A 15826-nucleotide genomic window follows, 5' to 3' on the forward strand; every position below is an offset into this window, starting at 1 on the left:
ATTATTTCTTAACATGGCCAATTAACTCATATTATTTAGATTTCATTATAAATATAATAGAGAGATGGGCTTTGTGGAATTATTTGGTACTGTAGTGATTCCTGAACGAAATAGTGCTGGAAACAGGATAATAGGGGGTTAATATATGGATGGAACAGAAAAATCTTTAATCCTTCAGCGTTACCCCTTCCATATCTTATACCATAAGTAAATTGCCTAGCTGTGTAGATTCAGCTTAGTTTTCTCAGAAATGTCTGCAGAATTCCAAGAAATTAAGTCTATGTATTTGGAAGATGTATTGATAGGGTATTGATCTTAAAAATTGCAAGTCATTGAGATAAAATAGCTTGCTTATATAGATTGAAATGAAGTTTAATTTTGTATAACTATGAAATTAAACTTCACTGTAGCAATGTTTTCCCCCTGAAATGAGGTTCCCCCAGAAACTTGGTTGGTTCCCACCCTGCTATTTGAAGAGCCTTGAAGATGTGGCTCTTCATCCAGGGAGAGTAAAAGACATTTTGTGTCTTTCACTGATCAGTCTTGTCATTCTCACCATCTTTTACTTTTTATTTATTAGTTATTCCCCTTGTCTTAGTTGTTATGAGTGACCCAAGGTCATTGAGAGTCATGTGGCTTGCAAATTTGATAAGTAAATTACCAACTTATTGTGTATTATATTAATGTTGAAACTCTCTTTTAAAGATGAAACCTTTAACAAATGCTATGTTAATGCTAAAACCTTCCTTAAAAGATGAATTGTGGGTTGTATCCCTCATAAATGTGACCTGATTTTTTCTGTTGTTTAAAGGTACATCTTACTCGGGTTATGAAGCTGCAGTGTATTCCGCTGCATCATCTTACTATCAACAGCAGCAGCAGCAGCAAAAACAAGTAGCAGCAGCGGCAGCTGCTGCCGCTGCAACAGCTGCCTGGACGGGGACCACCTTTACTAAAAAGACACCATTCCAAAATAAACAACTGAAACCAAAACAGCCTCCTAAACCACCACAGATCCACTATTGTGATGTTTGTAAGATCAGTTGTGCCGGACCACAGGTATCAGTAATTTTTTCCCTTGAACTTTAAATAAAACTATATCTATATTGGAAGTATTTAAGAAGGTTTAAGAAGTTACAGTCTTCAGGGATCTTTCAGTTGCAATAAATTACAATTTTTCTCTTTAGTACAAATAGTAATTGTATTCAAGGCGTTGCTCAGAATCTGAACAATTTCATCAGGCTTGCTCGATCTACACCACGGGACTTGTTGAAATACAGAACATAATACACACTATTCTGGAATGCTTTTGTTTAAGCAGAATCTATTAAAAGTTAGATTAAGCTCTGCTTTCATTGCATGACACAGTACTGCAGGATTATAGTTTTGATGGTTTCCCAGACATTGTATCTTGATCAAAGCAGCTTCTCTAGTTTATATTTCAGAACTGAAGGAAGCAAGAAAGATAAAGAAATAGAAGATAAAGAAAAATAAAAATAAAATAAAAAATAAAGAGAAGATAAAGTTGTGTTCTTTATAGCAGATGTCAGTCTAAATTGTATCTAATTTCATGCTAGAACAGCGTCCTTCGGTATTGCAACTAGGACATAACTAACTAAAAAAAACTGAAACGTGCACTCCACTCCACTTGTAATCACAGGCTTGTTTAAACAGAAGAACCTGCTTAAAGAGGCATTGGAGCACATCTAATGGAAACTGAAATTATCAGAGAAAGGACTTATAAGTAATGCATAGGAAACCTGAGAATAAATGGTCATACATATCTTGCATCATGCTTTCCATTGTCCTTTTTGCCGCTAGAGATTGCCGCTAAGAATACAAGGGAAACTTCCACAGACAGCATGTGCTCCAAATTATTTATATGCCACCTACAAAGATTAAGATTTCTACCAATTGTCTTTGTAATTGCCCAGAAGAAGAACAAATTGTTATGACATGCACCAAGGTTTTATGGAAATCTTATACTCCATTGTGGAATGCCATCAAAGAGAGAACTACCTGGTATCTGTGTCTGTAAATCTGCAAGATAATTGCTTCCACAAATATCCATATATATGCCACTCAGAAAATTTCTGTGAGCCTGTTATCAAAGCATGGCTCTTCCCTTCAGTGTATTTTAAACTTTCAAAATTCTGATAACTTCCAGCCCATTTCACATCTCATTGGATGCATATTTCAGCTTGGTTGATCTATCTACTGATAAGCTTTCCCTCCCTAGAAAAGGAGAGCCATCTGAACCCACCTGCAGACTTTACAATATCGTATTCCTAATCAACAGATAGAAAAACAATTTCATATCATTTGGGGAGGATGTAATTTTGGGCAGAGATTTTCTTTCCATAGACCTGAAGTCAGTCTGCATTCAGTCATGTTAATTGAATGGGTGCTTTCTATTGGCACTATTCTGGTATATCTCACTGTCAGACACCCTCTTCCACAATAAGAAATGGAAAGACTAGAATTTGCATGACGTTGCTTTTTCTGTAATAGACAAGCATCCAAGCCCATCCAAATATTCATGCACAGTAGGTGCAGGAATCTTTCAAACTTCTCATAAGATGCATCTCCATTCAGTCGTATCTGATTCTCAGACAAACCCCTGCAGTTTTTTCTTGGCAAGGTTTTTCAGAAATGGTTTGTTCTTGCCTCCTTCCTAGAGCTGGGAGAAAATGACTGGCCCAGCTGGCTTTGTGCTTAAAATGGAACCAGAACTTACAGTTTACCAGTTTCTAGCCTACTGCCTTTGCTACATCAAATTGGCTTTTGTGTCTATGTATAGAACTATACAAAAATATGAGTAATCTGCTTTACTACATTCAAATATAGGCTATTAAGAGCCAAATTTTGTCATCCTGAAGGTTAGGATAGGCACATTCTCACAATAACAATTGCTAATGTTGCCAGTTTAAGTGATTGGGTGCTTACATGCTACAAGATGTAAATTCCTGCTATTAAATTTTCTGTACTGCTAAGCCAAACTGTCTAATGAAATTATATGAACAATATAATTATTTTTAGAACTTTTCAACAGGTTTGGATATTAAAAGTCACGATATTATACAAATTCTGAACCCTTTCAAACCTAAGAATCGCCTCATCTTGTTTACATAAAACCTGGAATAATATAACAAATGTACTAATCTCTTTTGTTTTATATTTTAGACTTATAAAGAACATTTGGAGGGTCAGAAGCATAAAAAAAAAGAAGCAGCATTGAAAGTATCTCAAAACACCACCAGTAACAGTGCTTCTTCTCGTGGGACACAGAACCAGTTGCGTTGTGAGCTCTGTGATGTATCCTGCACAGGAGCTGATGCTTATGCTGCTCATATTCGTGGAGCTAAACACCAAAAAGTAGGCATTTCCCCTTCTTAATTCTTTTTTATAGACTTTTAAAGCCAACTTTACATATTTAGCAATATAAATATATTCTATAAGCAATGCATGTTTATCATTTCTTTTAAATGATATATTAACTATTTTTATTAATGGTTCTAGGTGGTTAAGCTGCATACTAAACTTGGCAAACCCATTCCTTCAACTGAACCAAACGTTGTCACCCAGGCTACATCAGCAACATCATCGTCTAAGCCAGCAGCTGTATCATCAAATATTGCAACAAGCAGCAACACTGTGAATTCTTCCGTTACATCTTTGGCAGTGAAAATTCTTACTCCTTCTGCCAATGTACTACTTAGTACAACATCAAACAACAAAGCTACAATAGTACCAACTAACATTGCTGTAAAAAAGATATCTACACCCAAAATTAACTTTGTTGGCAAGTATAGAGGTCTTTATTGTTAAATTTATAAAAATATTAACACTATACATTCATTTATATGTAACTATAAAATTGCAGTACATTTTATATGAGGGCCAATTTGGTGTTAGGGGAGTTAAGCTGGCAGGTTAGAAACTGGGAGATCATGAGTTCTAGTCCCGCCTTGGGCATAAACAAGCTGGGTGACCTTGGGCTAGTCACTTTCTCTCAGTCTTAGGAAAGAGGCAATGGTAAACCACTTCTGAAAAATCATGAAGGGACTTATCCAAGCAGTCTCTGAGAATCAGATATGATTAAATAAGCAGATAGATAGTTTATGTTTTTAACTGCTAGTGACTGGATTTTTGAATAAGGTTCTTTAATTGGACAGATATTTTCCATTCATACCTTTTCCAGAAATCTTGATAATTTTCAAAATTGCTAATTAAGTGTTGAAATGTTAATTAAATGCCAGATTTAATAGCCTTAGAAGTTGACCTTTCTAAGGCTTCTTAAAATGTCTTAGCTATGTAGGAATCTCAATTTTAAATTTACTTTTTAAATTCTACAGTCTTGTTAAGTTTAGAATTTGTAATTAGCAATGGAGGTTTATTTATTTTATTTATTGGTTCGATTTATATGCCGCCCTTCTCCGGAAACTCAGGGCGGCTTACAATGCTTTAAGCAATAGCCATCATACTTTTGTATATACCTGCTTAGTAGGGCTTTTGCCCCCCCCCCCCCCAAAGTGGTGTTCTTTTTTATACAAAGTCAGCTTATTGCCCCCACAATCCAGGTCCTCATTTTACCTACCTCGGAAGGATGGAAGGCTGAGTCAACCTTGAGCCTGGCGAGATTTGAATTTGCAGTAATTGCAGGCAGCTGGCAGCTAAGTGCTATTTAACAGCACTTTAGTCCGCTGCACCACCAAGGCTGTTGTAAAGATCACTTGCTCCTCTTCATAACTGCTCTCCTTGAGGGTTGGTCCAGCCTCTACATCTCTGCAGTGAGCTCTCCAAGGTCCTGATAGAACACCATAGAACTGTTTGGGGTTCAATTATTCACCTACATCTCTTATTTATAGATTTCCCCAAAATTCCACAGCCAATGTGGACTTTTATAAAGCTATACATTTGGAGGGCACCAAGTTCCAGAAGGCTATTCAATCCATAGAACTAATGAGAACTGTGTTGTAATCCTCAGCCAGGAAAAGAGATTCCAGAATAATAGCTTTCCATGTGTGTCATTTGGGCAGCAGATTTTCAGCAGTTCATATAGATACTTATGATGTTTAAACAACTCGATTGATTGATTGATTGATTGTATTTTTTTAAATACCTGAATTATTAGCCTCCAAATGATTTGTAATAAATATATAAAAGCACAAAACTAGTAAAGAATGAACAATCAGAATGTAAGTTTCTATGTTACAGGACAACCCAACCAAACAAGCATTTGCTATGGGAAGGATTATTGTAGGTGATGGTCATTTTCCTTTTATACTATTTTATATTAGGTGGCAATAAATTGCAGACAACAGGAAGCAAAGCGGATGAAATGAAAGCTGTAGAAAATATCAAGACTACCCCTATTGCCACAGTACAAATGCAGGAAGCTAAACCAGATTCCTCTGCTGAACCTGTAACTTCTACAGCTCTTGCTGCTTTGCAAAGCGAGGTCCAACCTGTTGGTCATGACTATGTAGAAGAGGTAATATTGTGAAAACTGAATCTAGATATATCACATAGCATAAGCTAAATAAAGGTGTATTAGGTAACATAAATATGTTAAAATTTGCAGAATTAAAATTACAGAATTATAGTATTTAAAGCTGAGCTATTATTGATGGTTACTTAAATTTCACCTACTTATTTGGATCTAGTTTCATAAAAATTAGTTGCAATGCTATTTGGCATTTGAGAAAATAATTCTTATCTTAGCAATTTAAGATTGTTTAAGATATGGAGCATTCTTCAAAATTGAATAATCAGAATTCAAATGCAAGGCAATATGTATTGGTATATTATGTTTCCCCAAAAATATGACCCACCCCGAAAAGAAGCCCTATCATGTTTTTGAACATGTGCTAAAATTAAGTCCTACCACAAAATTAGCCCTAATTGAGAGCCCGCCCACCCCGGGGTGCAGGGGGTGAGGCAAGGTGCATGGGTAAAAATTAAGCCAGGGTACGGGTAGGGGGGGTGGAGTTGCCGTACATACCAGGTGTTCTGACCCAACTCCCCAAACACAACAAACTGACATGAACTCAAAAGATTTCTTTATTAGGAATGCTGGCAGCCCCGGCAAAAAGTTTCTCTCGCAGGCTAACAAGTCCATCCGGCCGGAAGATGAATTGTTGTCTGCCACACCTATTCATCTCAGCCCGCTGCCTTTTATCCCCAAAGCTAGGGTGGGGCCTTGGTAAGAGCAGTGGCTCTTGCTTCCCCAGGATCGGCCCATGGATTTCCACTGCTCTCTTCTTCTCTGCCTTCTGTGCAGCCACGCTTCAGGCACTGGACCCAGCTGTTCCTCCTCTTCATCAATCACCTGCAGACCTGGGGGCTGTTGACACTCCATCTGAGGGCTGACAGATGGCCTAGGCTTCACCTCTGCCTCTCTCTCTCTGCCAGCTCCATTCCCTCTTCCCCCTGGGAGCTCTCACATTGCCCTCTTGCCTCTGCCTCCTCTGATTTGGCTAATGGAGGGGCCAATGGCCTACAGGCCACAAGACCAGGCCTTGCACACCCCAATACCTGCCTCGCCTTGCAGGCCCACTTCTTCAGCCGCTTGCCACCACTTGCGTGTGCCACACCCAGCCTCCATTTCGCTGTCCGAGACTTCCGGAAAGCCCTCTGCAACCAAGAAACGAGGTCCGGATTGACACGTGTGTCACCCCCGCCTCTTTCGCTGTCAGGCTTTCGGAAAGCCTTCTGCAACTTTGCTATCGGCTACAGATGCCTTCCGGAAAGCCTCTGAAGGCGAAATGGAATCCAGGGGGCACCATGCGCATCAATCCGAAGCCTGTTTCTCAGCTGCAGAGGGCTTTCAGAAGGCTCTGATGGCGAAGCAGAGGCTGGGGGCGACATATGCGAGTGGCCGCAGAAGTGGACCGGCAGCAGGCTCCTGCTGGGTGGGGCTGTCGATGCCGCTGTCACGAGGTGAATCAGTAATAGACCCCCCCCCCCAAAAAAGAGGCCCTATCTGTTTTTTCGGGGGTCAAAAGAAAAGACTAGGTCTTTTCGGGGAAACACGGTATTTACTGAAATATGGTAGAGTTTTTGACTTTTAAAATTGAAAGTGGTGCAATGTTAGATAGTCTAGTAATAGATTCTTGTTCTTAAATTGTACAGTGCAGATAGAGTAATATTTTCACATTTGTGGTAATAGTTGCATTTTACATTAATGTGTCAGAAATATTACTCTGCTGCATTTGTATCTGTCTAGTGTAATGGAATATTAACATTAAAAGAGGAAAAAGAAACTAGTTTGCCATTTACCTTTCCTAAATAACTGTGCCATCATTTCAGAGTTGTATTGGCAGAAATGGGTTAACATAAGTTATAGTGCCTCTGTTGTTAGGAACAAAAACCCCTGACTGAATTGTGTTATTTCTATATTATTTGAAAGGATGACTCTGGATAAATTACATTGAATTCCACCTTAAAAAGCAACAAAATCTATAACATCTTAGAGGAGTCAAATTCCCTTACTTGGAAAATACTACTGGGCCTATATCATTCAGCAGACTGAAGATTGATAAATATTATTAAACAGACTGATAAAAAAGTAGAAATGCTTTTGTATTTTGCAGAGGAAGACAGTTTTGTGTTGATAGATTTCTCCCTTCTGGGCTAGTAAGGGGTCCTTGAACTCAGTTGTTACCTTGAGAATGTTTGATTCAGGCTTGTTATCACATGATAAGAAGTAGCTGTAGCTAATAACTACATTTTCTTTCTTACAAAGGTTCGGAATGATGAGGGGAAAGTGATTCGTTTCCATTGCAAGCTTTGTGAATGTAGCTTTAATGATCCTAATGCTAAGGAGATGCATTTAAAAGGAAGGCGGCATCGGTTACAATATAAGGTGAAAGTCTACTTTTTTCTGTTATGGAGATTATAAATAAATATAGGAGCCTTAAATAATAGAAATTAATTGTATTATGTTTTCAGAACATATGCACGTTTATTGAAAATATGTTTTGCTGCATATTGTAAGACTTCATACAAATAGACTAATAGAGTTTAGAATCAGCAACTTGAAATAGCATCCTTTGTCTCGAATACTTGCTATCATTACAAACTGATGCATAGTCAGTTTTTACTTACTCTTTAACAAAAGACTATTACAGTGAGATATCAATAGTTCTGAAAGACGGGAGTGGGCAGCATCTAAGAAGAAATTATTTAATCATGAAATGTAATTCATTCAAAAATAATTCTAAGCATTCTTTATTGCTAATTTCTTAGAAAGATTTTTATTTCTAATATATAAGCTCTTCATCTAGGGCAGGGGTGTCAAACTCAATTTCATTGAGGGCCACATCAAGGTTGTGTTTGACCTCGGTGGACCAGGATGGGCATGGCGAGGGAGAGTGGCCAGTTCAACATCACTCGTGTTGGGGGCACCTGTGATGGCCTGAGCCCTCTGCCAGAAAAAATGGGCTCCCGAGCTCTGTTTTCGGCTGCAGTGGTGTCCTGCAATCTTCTGCTGGTGAAAACGGAGCTTGGGAGGGCCGCACGTGGCCCTCCCAAGGTCATTTTCGCTGGCAGAGGCACTGCAGGTCGATCCTTTGCTGTTTCTAGGGAGGCCCCACAAGCCAGATCTAAGCATCCCATGGGCCGGATCCTGCCCCCGGGCCTTGAGCTTGGCACCCCAGATCTAGGGCATACACAGAACAAAACAATAAAACTTTTCATATAAACTTAAAACAAAATAGCCCCATTAGAATATTTTGAGTGGGATTATTTTAATGAAATACATTAAAATATGGCATATTGCACTATATAGAATAAGGAGGATTTAGAATAAGCTTCTTTTTTTTTTCTCTAAAGCCACAAAAGTAGGTAGGATGGTACACCATATTGAATCATATCTATCACTCTATGCACAAAAAGAAAATAGTCTTAGATAAATGTATTCAAAATCTTCACATTTAAAACAGAAAAAAGTAAATCCAGACTTACAAGTAGAAGTGAAACCTAGTATCCGGGCAAGAAAAATACAAGAAGAAAAGATGAGAAAGCAAATGCAGAAAGAAGAATATTGGAGAAGGCGTGAAGAAGAAGAACGATGGAGAATGGAAATGAGGTAATATTCCAGCTAGATTATCATGATTTATACTCATTTGAACTTTTTTTTTTTTTTTTTTTTTTTTGATGAAGGAGTCCTTAATGGACCATATTGAACTGATAAGAATCTCTTTTCAAAAGGAAAGAATTCTTCATAGCTAGGTGTACACACACACACACACACACACACACTCATATACGGTTGATATATTGCAATTTGGTTTGTATACTTCAGACGCTATGAGGAAGACATGTATTGGAGGAGGATGGAAGATGAGCAGCATCACTGGGACGATCGTCGTAGAATACCTGATGGAGGATATCCTCATGGTCCTCCAGGCCCTCTTGGATTACTTGGTGTTAGACCAGGAATGCCACCACAGCCACAGGGACCAGCTGTGAGTATTAATTTACTTAAAACTTAACATGTTTGATATCGACTCTTTATATGACTGTCCTGCATTAGTTTTAAGAGTTCTTATTGGAAGATCTTTGAGCAAATGTTACATGAAGGTTTATTTTAGCAAAGAAGCATTGTTACGTAATAGTGCCTAGCTTTTGTAACACTTTTGTAACTATTTTGTTCTGGCTCACAAGAACATATCAAGGAAGTTTGGTAGCTTGCTTGCAACCACTTAAATTGCTTTAATGTATATGCAGCTATCAGAATGCTATATACCCATGATGGCGAACCTATGGCACGTGTGCCACAGGTGGCACGCAGAGCCATATCGGTGGGCACGCGAGCGTTGCCCTAGCTCAGGTCCTCCGCGCATGCGCACACTGGCCAGCTGATTTTCGGGCCTTCCGGGCCCACTGGAAGTCAGGAAACAGGCTGTTTCTGGCCTCCAGAGGGCCTCCAGGGGGGTTGAGGAAGGCCGTTTTCGCCCTCTCCAGGCTCGTAGAAAGGCTCTGGAGCCTGGGGAGGGCGAAAAAATGGGCCTACCGGGCCCACCGTGCCATCGCGTGCCAAAAGCGGGGGCAGTTTGGGGGGATGGGGCACATTGAATTATGAGTGTGGGCACGTGCACGCACGACCCCCTGTGCTCCCCCCGCTTTCAGCACACGATGAAAAAAAGGTTAACCATCACTGCTATATACAATCCATCTTTCCTCAGACTGTCCAAAGAGACAGATGTTATATTTTGCCACTGTTGAGTTCCAGGATATGGATAGCTCATTTAGCTGATGCATTGAATAGTCATTTAAGTGCAAAGATCCAGGAGTTCAATTCTCAAAGAGTTTGAATCCCTTAGAATAACTTCTGTCTATACACTTCTAATGAAATCAATAATGTGCCTCATTGTGGTCAAAGTAATTGCTTATACAATATCTGTAACAGACATGATATTTGCTAGTTTGATAATTTGATTATAATTGTTCATTAGTGAAAACTATCAGTTTTGTCTGTTTCCTTCATTCTACCACAGACATTGAAGAGATGGAGATTCAGAATGCACAGTGCAGCTTGGCTAACAAACTTTATCTAATTCTGAATTCATCTTTTATGTCAGTATGTGGTTTGTGGAGGTGTGCGCGCGCACACGTGCCTTTGAATTAGTGCTGACTCTTGATTTCTGCATGAACTGGTTTTTGCAGGGTTTTTGGCAAGAAATGGTTTGCCACTACTTCCTTCCTAGGACTGAGAGAGAGTGACTGGCCTAAGGTCATTCAGCTGACTTTGTGCCTGAAGCAGGACTAGAATTCAGTTTCTAAACCAATGCCAAACTGGTCTTTCACTCCAAAATCTTATCCCCACAAAACCAATGTATTGTAAAATATATTAAAATTGTGCTAAATCTTGGTTATTTTATAGCATGGTGACTATGATTTATTCCACAACTTCAATAAGCTTAATTGCCTTTGAATTGCTCTTAATTGCCCTATGACTAGTTTACTGGAATATTGTTTTCTACAGGCAAAAATATTAAACAGTAATATTCTTCTGGTAAATTAACAGAGTACAATTCATTTGTAAAAACTTGTTTTGTAAAAATGGAGATTGCCATTTTGAAAATGTTTTTGTAGTATGATTGCTTTCATATCATGTTTACATCTGAGCTCCTTTGAACTCATTGTTGTCAACCTCTGATATGTATAGATTCAACTCACAAAGCACACTGAATATTTAGTATTAGGCTTTTTTTCCATCAAAACTTCACCTATTCTACAGACTTTTTAAAAGTTTCTGTCAAGTCAAGATTGATTACATATAAATGTCCATTTCATTTTCACAATGTGGAAGTGGCTTGCTTTTCCTTTGTTGCAGATGTTTTTCAGTGTCTGTGTTCTCAGACCTTGGGTTTCCTTTTGATCTCCTATGCAGTTATCCAAGGCTAATCCTGTTTAGCTTTTCTAGGGCGAGCCAAGGTTGGTTAGTGTTGCCACCTTAAGTAAAGCTACCATACTTTTCAGAGTATAAGACACACTCTCCCCCCCCCCCCCAAAGTGGGTGAAAATTGTGGTGCGTTTTATATACCAAATGTTGCCAAAACTCCGCCCACCCACTGGTCCTCACCCTTCAGCCATTTTTGGCTTCCGGATGTTGCGTTTTTTGCCTCCGCTTGCCCCATTTTAGACCAGTTCCAGGCTGCAGGGATCGCCACAGCACATCACTGCCTATCACTGCCTCAGCGCGTCACATTTTCGGCCTCCACAAACCCTGTTTTTGGCCTCTGTGCATCACATTTTCGGCCAGTTCAGGTTGCGATAATGTACTGAACCTAACCTTGCTGTTGGCTGCAAGGACGCTAGCCAGATGAATACCGATAGAACCTGGTAGGCAGAGGCAGAATTTTTTTTCTTGTTTTCCTCCCCAAAAACTAATGTGTGTCTTATACTCCGGAGTGCCTTATACTCCAAAAAATACGGTATACTCATAGAAGATTTTAATTAGAAGTATAAGCATTTCAGAAATAAAATTAAACTGACATAACTAAATCTCCTCTTGCTATAGTTGTTACTACAATCACTTGAAATGCTGGTGCTTGAAATAAGTAGAACTAAACTTGATTTTTCATTCAGTTACACCAAAATTATCATATCCAAAGAAAAAATAAGCTCCAACTCTTTAATTTTGTTGTTTGTTTTAAACTGGAATCTAATTCCAGTTATTCAGCCACATTATGGTTTATGTGGCAGACTTACGCCAACTATTTTTAAGACTATACAAGCCTTCTTGATCTGTTCTTCTGAAGAGCAAGACAGTATCTGAAATCAATAGCAGATATTCAAAAGTAGTAAAGCACAACTATTTGGGAAAGTAACTGAATTTAAGAATTAACTTCTCTTTGTAGCCATTACGTCGACCCGACTCCTCCGATGACCGTTACGTGATGACCAAACATGCAGCTATCTATCCAACTGAGGAGGAACTCCAGGCAGTCCAAAAGATAGTTTCTATCACTGAACGTGCTTTGAAACTTGTATCAGATAACATGACTGATAATGAGAAAAACAAGACAAAGGAAGGAGATGATAAAAAAGAAGGCAATAAAGACAGGTCTGTTTTTTCTTAATCATTCAGTTATATCTCATTTCTTTTATTTTGAAGGCTGCTATCAGCTATGTTGGGCATGCCAGATAATATAAAATAGAACCACATTTGTACTTGAGATCACAACATAGTTCAGAACTCCTGTCTTCTTATTCTGAGCCTATTGTCCTGATTCTTGTTTACTATTAATTCCAAGGCCTAGGCCTAAACATCTTGGCTTTTGTGGTCAGAGTGTAGGTTAGGATTATTCATTCAGCGACCATTCAAAATTATGACAGCACTGACCAAAGGGGAATTATGTCTGATCTGTGTAGCTGTTGCATCATCAACTACACTCATATGAGCACAATCCAGATAGTGATTGCCATGCTTGTAATTACAACCAGTGTTCCCCAACTTCCCTCAAGCAGAGTCAATGGGGAAGCTAGAAGAAAATTGAAAATTGCACTCCTTCTTGCTGTTTTTTCACCTGTCCATCTTCCAGAGTGCTTATTTGTAGTACCCCTGATCACCCTGTGGTAACCCACACCACACATACACACACACCAATTTCCCAAGTACCTGTCCACATCACTCCACCCACTCATGCACCCAATTGCCTATCAGCCTTTTTGCCTGGGATTCCTTTCTGTATAACGAAATGGTGTTGATGACCTTGGGTGAGAAGGGGAACAGATGCTGCCTCCGAAACAATCAGATGGGATTAAGCCACAGTGGCTTAATGGTCAGAGAAAGACATTTAGGAAGGATCTCCCCTAATTGATCAAACAGTTTAAAATGATGGGAAGGTATTACCTTCAGACCAGGGGTGAAATGCTCCCGGATCAGACAGGATCACCCGGTCTGGTAGCAATCTTGGCCGGTGATTCAGCGAACCGGTAGCAATGGCGGAGCAAAGCTCCGCCCACCCGCCCAGATGTCATTACTTCCTGGTTTTAACCAGGAAGTAAATGTGTTTTTTACCTTCTGTGCATGCGCAGAAGGTTTTGCGCATGTGCAGAAGGTCTGCGTGTGCACATGACACACGCACGTGTGCGAGCGAAGCCCGCGTGCAGCGCGTACACTTCCGAACCGGTAAGGAAGGTAAGTAGATTTCACCCCTGCTTCAAACTTACAACTTTCTGTTAATGTAACCTTACAATATGGTGGAATTAGCTCATCTAGTCATGTTTCCTGTCTGGTTTACCTGGGAGGGCTGACATGCTAAATGCTTACAGCTTGGTCCCAGGGATTAATAACAGCAGCTAGGACCATGCTGGAGCTAAGCAATGTGGTCATGTGACATCATGCTTTACAACCTCATCACTTAGCAACAGAAATTCCTCTTCTCGTTGCTACGATAACACAAGGGCTAATGCTAGTGGAACAATTCTTTTCTTGGACAAACCACCAGGAAGGACCTCCTTGCCTTTCATCTGCAGTTTTCTTCTTGATCAGATAAAAAGCTATCCTAACCGTGCAGTAGACATTTGCAATCTAAAAACAATTTGGCATACTTTTCCTTGTTCGATGTTTTGTCATTGGGCTAATGTAGAAGAACAATGCCAAAAATACCTACCTTGTCATTCATCTCTTTATTGATTGATTCCTCTTAGTTCCAAAGTTAAGGTTTTTGCATCAGAAAAATAAAGGTATTGTTTCATGCAGCATATATTTAAACTATGAAATGTACTGCCATGCAATATAATAAAATCCAACAATTTGAATAACTTCAAAAGGGAGTTGTTGCTCACATAGGGCTAAATTTCATCAGCATGCCATCTGGAAACAAAAGTATTGTATAATATTTTTAAGCATTAATTGAAAGAAATAACGAATTGAAAATAAAAAATAATTGACAAATTAAATATTTAGGAAGATAGCAATTTAGGACCGATTAACACAATAGGTTACATTTTAGAATTATTTTGAAATATTGTTTTCAATTGTATTTTCTTCACCTTTTCAAATGTCCTATTTCTTGGTAAAATATGTTGTATTTGTTATGTGTAATTCTGAACAATATCTTAGGTTTTAACAAACAATATATATGGGAACAAAATATGAGTGCTATCTTGTCTATATCTGGATTTCTTAGAAGTATCAGACAGACTATTCCTGAAGATTTATTTTAAATTTATTATTTAATGCATTAAGTAATTGATGTCTTTTGGGTTTTTCCTTTCTACATCTCTTAATCTTGCTCACTATTCTCTGTCATGTCCAATTTTAGAATGTGGATCTTAACATATCACATAAAATATGATGCAAAAAATGTTGCTCACCCTGATCAAAAATACGATACCTACTGGACTTTTATTGCTATATGAATACTTTCTTAAACTAGAATGAAAATGAAAATCAGTTATACTTTGCTTCTAATGGAAGCTTAATTTTTTTCAGAGCTTTGAAAGGAGTCCTACGAGTAGGAGTATTGGCTAAAGGGTTGCTTCTTCGAGGGGACCGAAATGTCAACCTTGTCTTGCTCTGCGCTGAGAAACCAACTAAAAGTTTATTGAGTCGCATTGCTGAAAGTCTACCGAAGCAACTTGCCGTATGTATGGTGTTAACTTTGGTTTGCACTTTTATAAAGATTGAAGATTGTGACAGTAAATGAAATTCCTTTCATTTATTTTAAAGCAGGTAAATTAATTATGAGCTAATTTTTAAGCAGCAGCTATTATAGCAGAACAGAGGCTATATTCAGGAAAATCTGTAGTATTTGTTGGAGTAAAGGATATGAATAATCTAAACTTCTAGAAAGTGGCAACTGGAAAGTGTTTTTCAATTTCTTTTCACTCTCCTTTTGAATGAGAAGACATAGAAGAGTCTTTTTAACCTTGAAGTGATCATCTTCTTTCCATTATACTGTAAATATATAGGGTCTTAAGAAGACCAATAACCCAATTAGACCAATAGTCTAATATCTAATTTTTCCTCTCCTTTACTCCATCTTCCCATCTCGAGTGCTACCTTCAACATTTCATAGGTTGTGGAAAAAGAGAGGTTTTTTTGTAATGTATAATTTAATGTTCATAAGTATCTTATTTTGAAGTAATGCTATATGCTTGTAAGATTATAAGTACCCAAGTTGAGTATTAAAGGGAATTATTTACTCCTTATTTTATCAACAATTATATTTTTAATATACTGAATATGTTTCAGTGTATATATTTGAAGCAAATACATGATAAACCTTTAAATAAGTTTAAAATATAAATTTGTGTTACTGCTTTAAAATTGGAGGGAGGCCAAGATTAAAAAACAAAAAGCTATGTG

At 38.4% G+C, this 15826-nt stretch overlaps 1 protein-coding gene across 2 annotated transcripts in view; it reads left to right on the top strand.

Moving 5' to 3' along the window:
* ZFR (zinc finger RNA binding protein) overlaps positions 1-15826 on the top strand; it is a 46419-nt gene that overhangs the window by 12533 nt on the left and 18060 nt on the right. Inside the window, exons 6-14 of one of the 2 annotated variants that reach the window (XM_070938912.1) lie at positions 812-1059; positions 3184-3375; positions 3520-3814; positions 5301-5494; positions 7748-7867; positions 8946-9091; positions 9308-9470; positions 12369-12574; positions 14951-15101. In XM_070938912.1, the coding sequence (XP_070795013.1) occupies positions 812-1059; positions 3184-3375; positions 3520-3814; positions 5301-5494; positions 7748-7867; positions 8946-9091; positions 9308-9470; positions 12369-12574; positions 14951-15101 (1715 nt within the window). The remainder of the gene's footprint in view (positions 1-811; positions 1060-3183; positions 3376-3519; positions 3815-5300; positions 5495-7747; positions 7868-8945; positions 9092-9307; positions 9471-12368; positions 12575-14950; positions 15102-15826) is intronic. The other variant, XM_070938913.1, reaches the window with a different exon arrangement.

Source organism: Pituophis catenifer, unplaced genomic scaffold, assembly GCF_029215685.1.
Source record: "Pituophis catenifer annectens isolate HBS135680 unplaced genomic scaffold, rPitCat1.0.hap2 SCAF_2, whole genome shotgun sequence".
NCBI lineage: Eukaryota > Metazoa > Chordata > Lepidosauria > Squamata > Colubridae > Pituophis > Pituophis catenifer.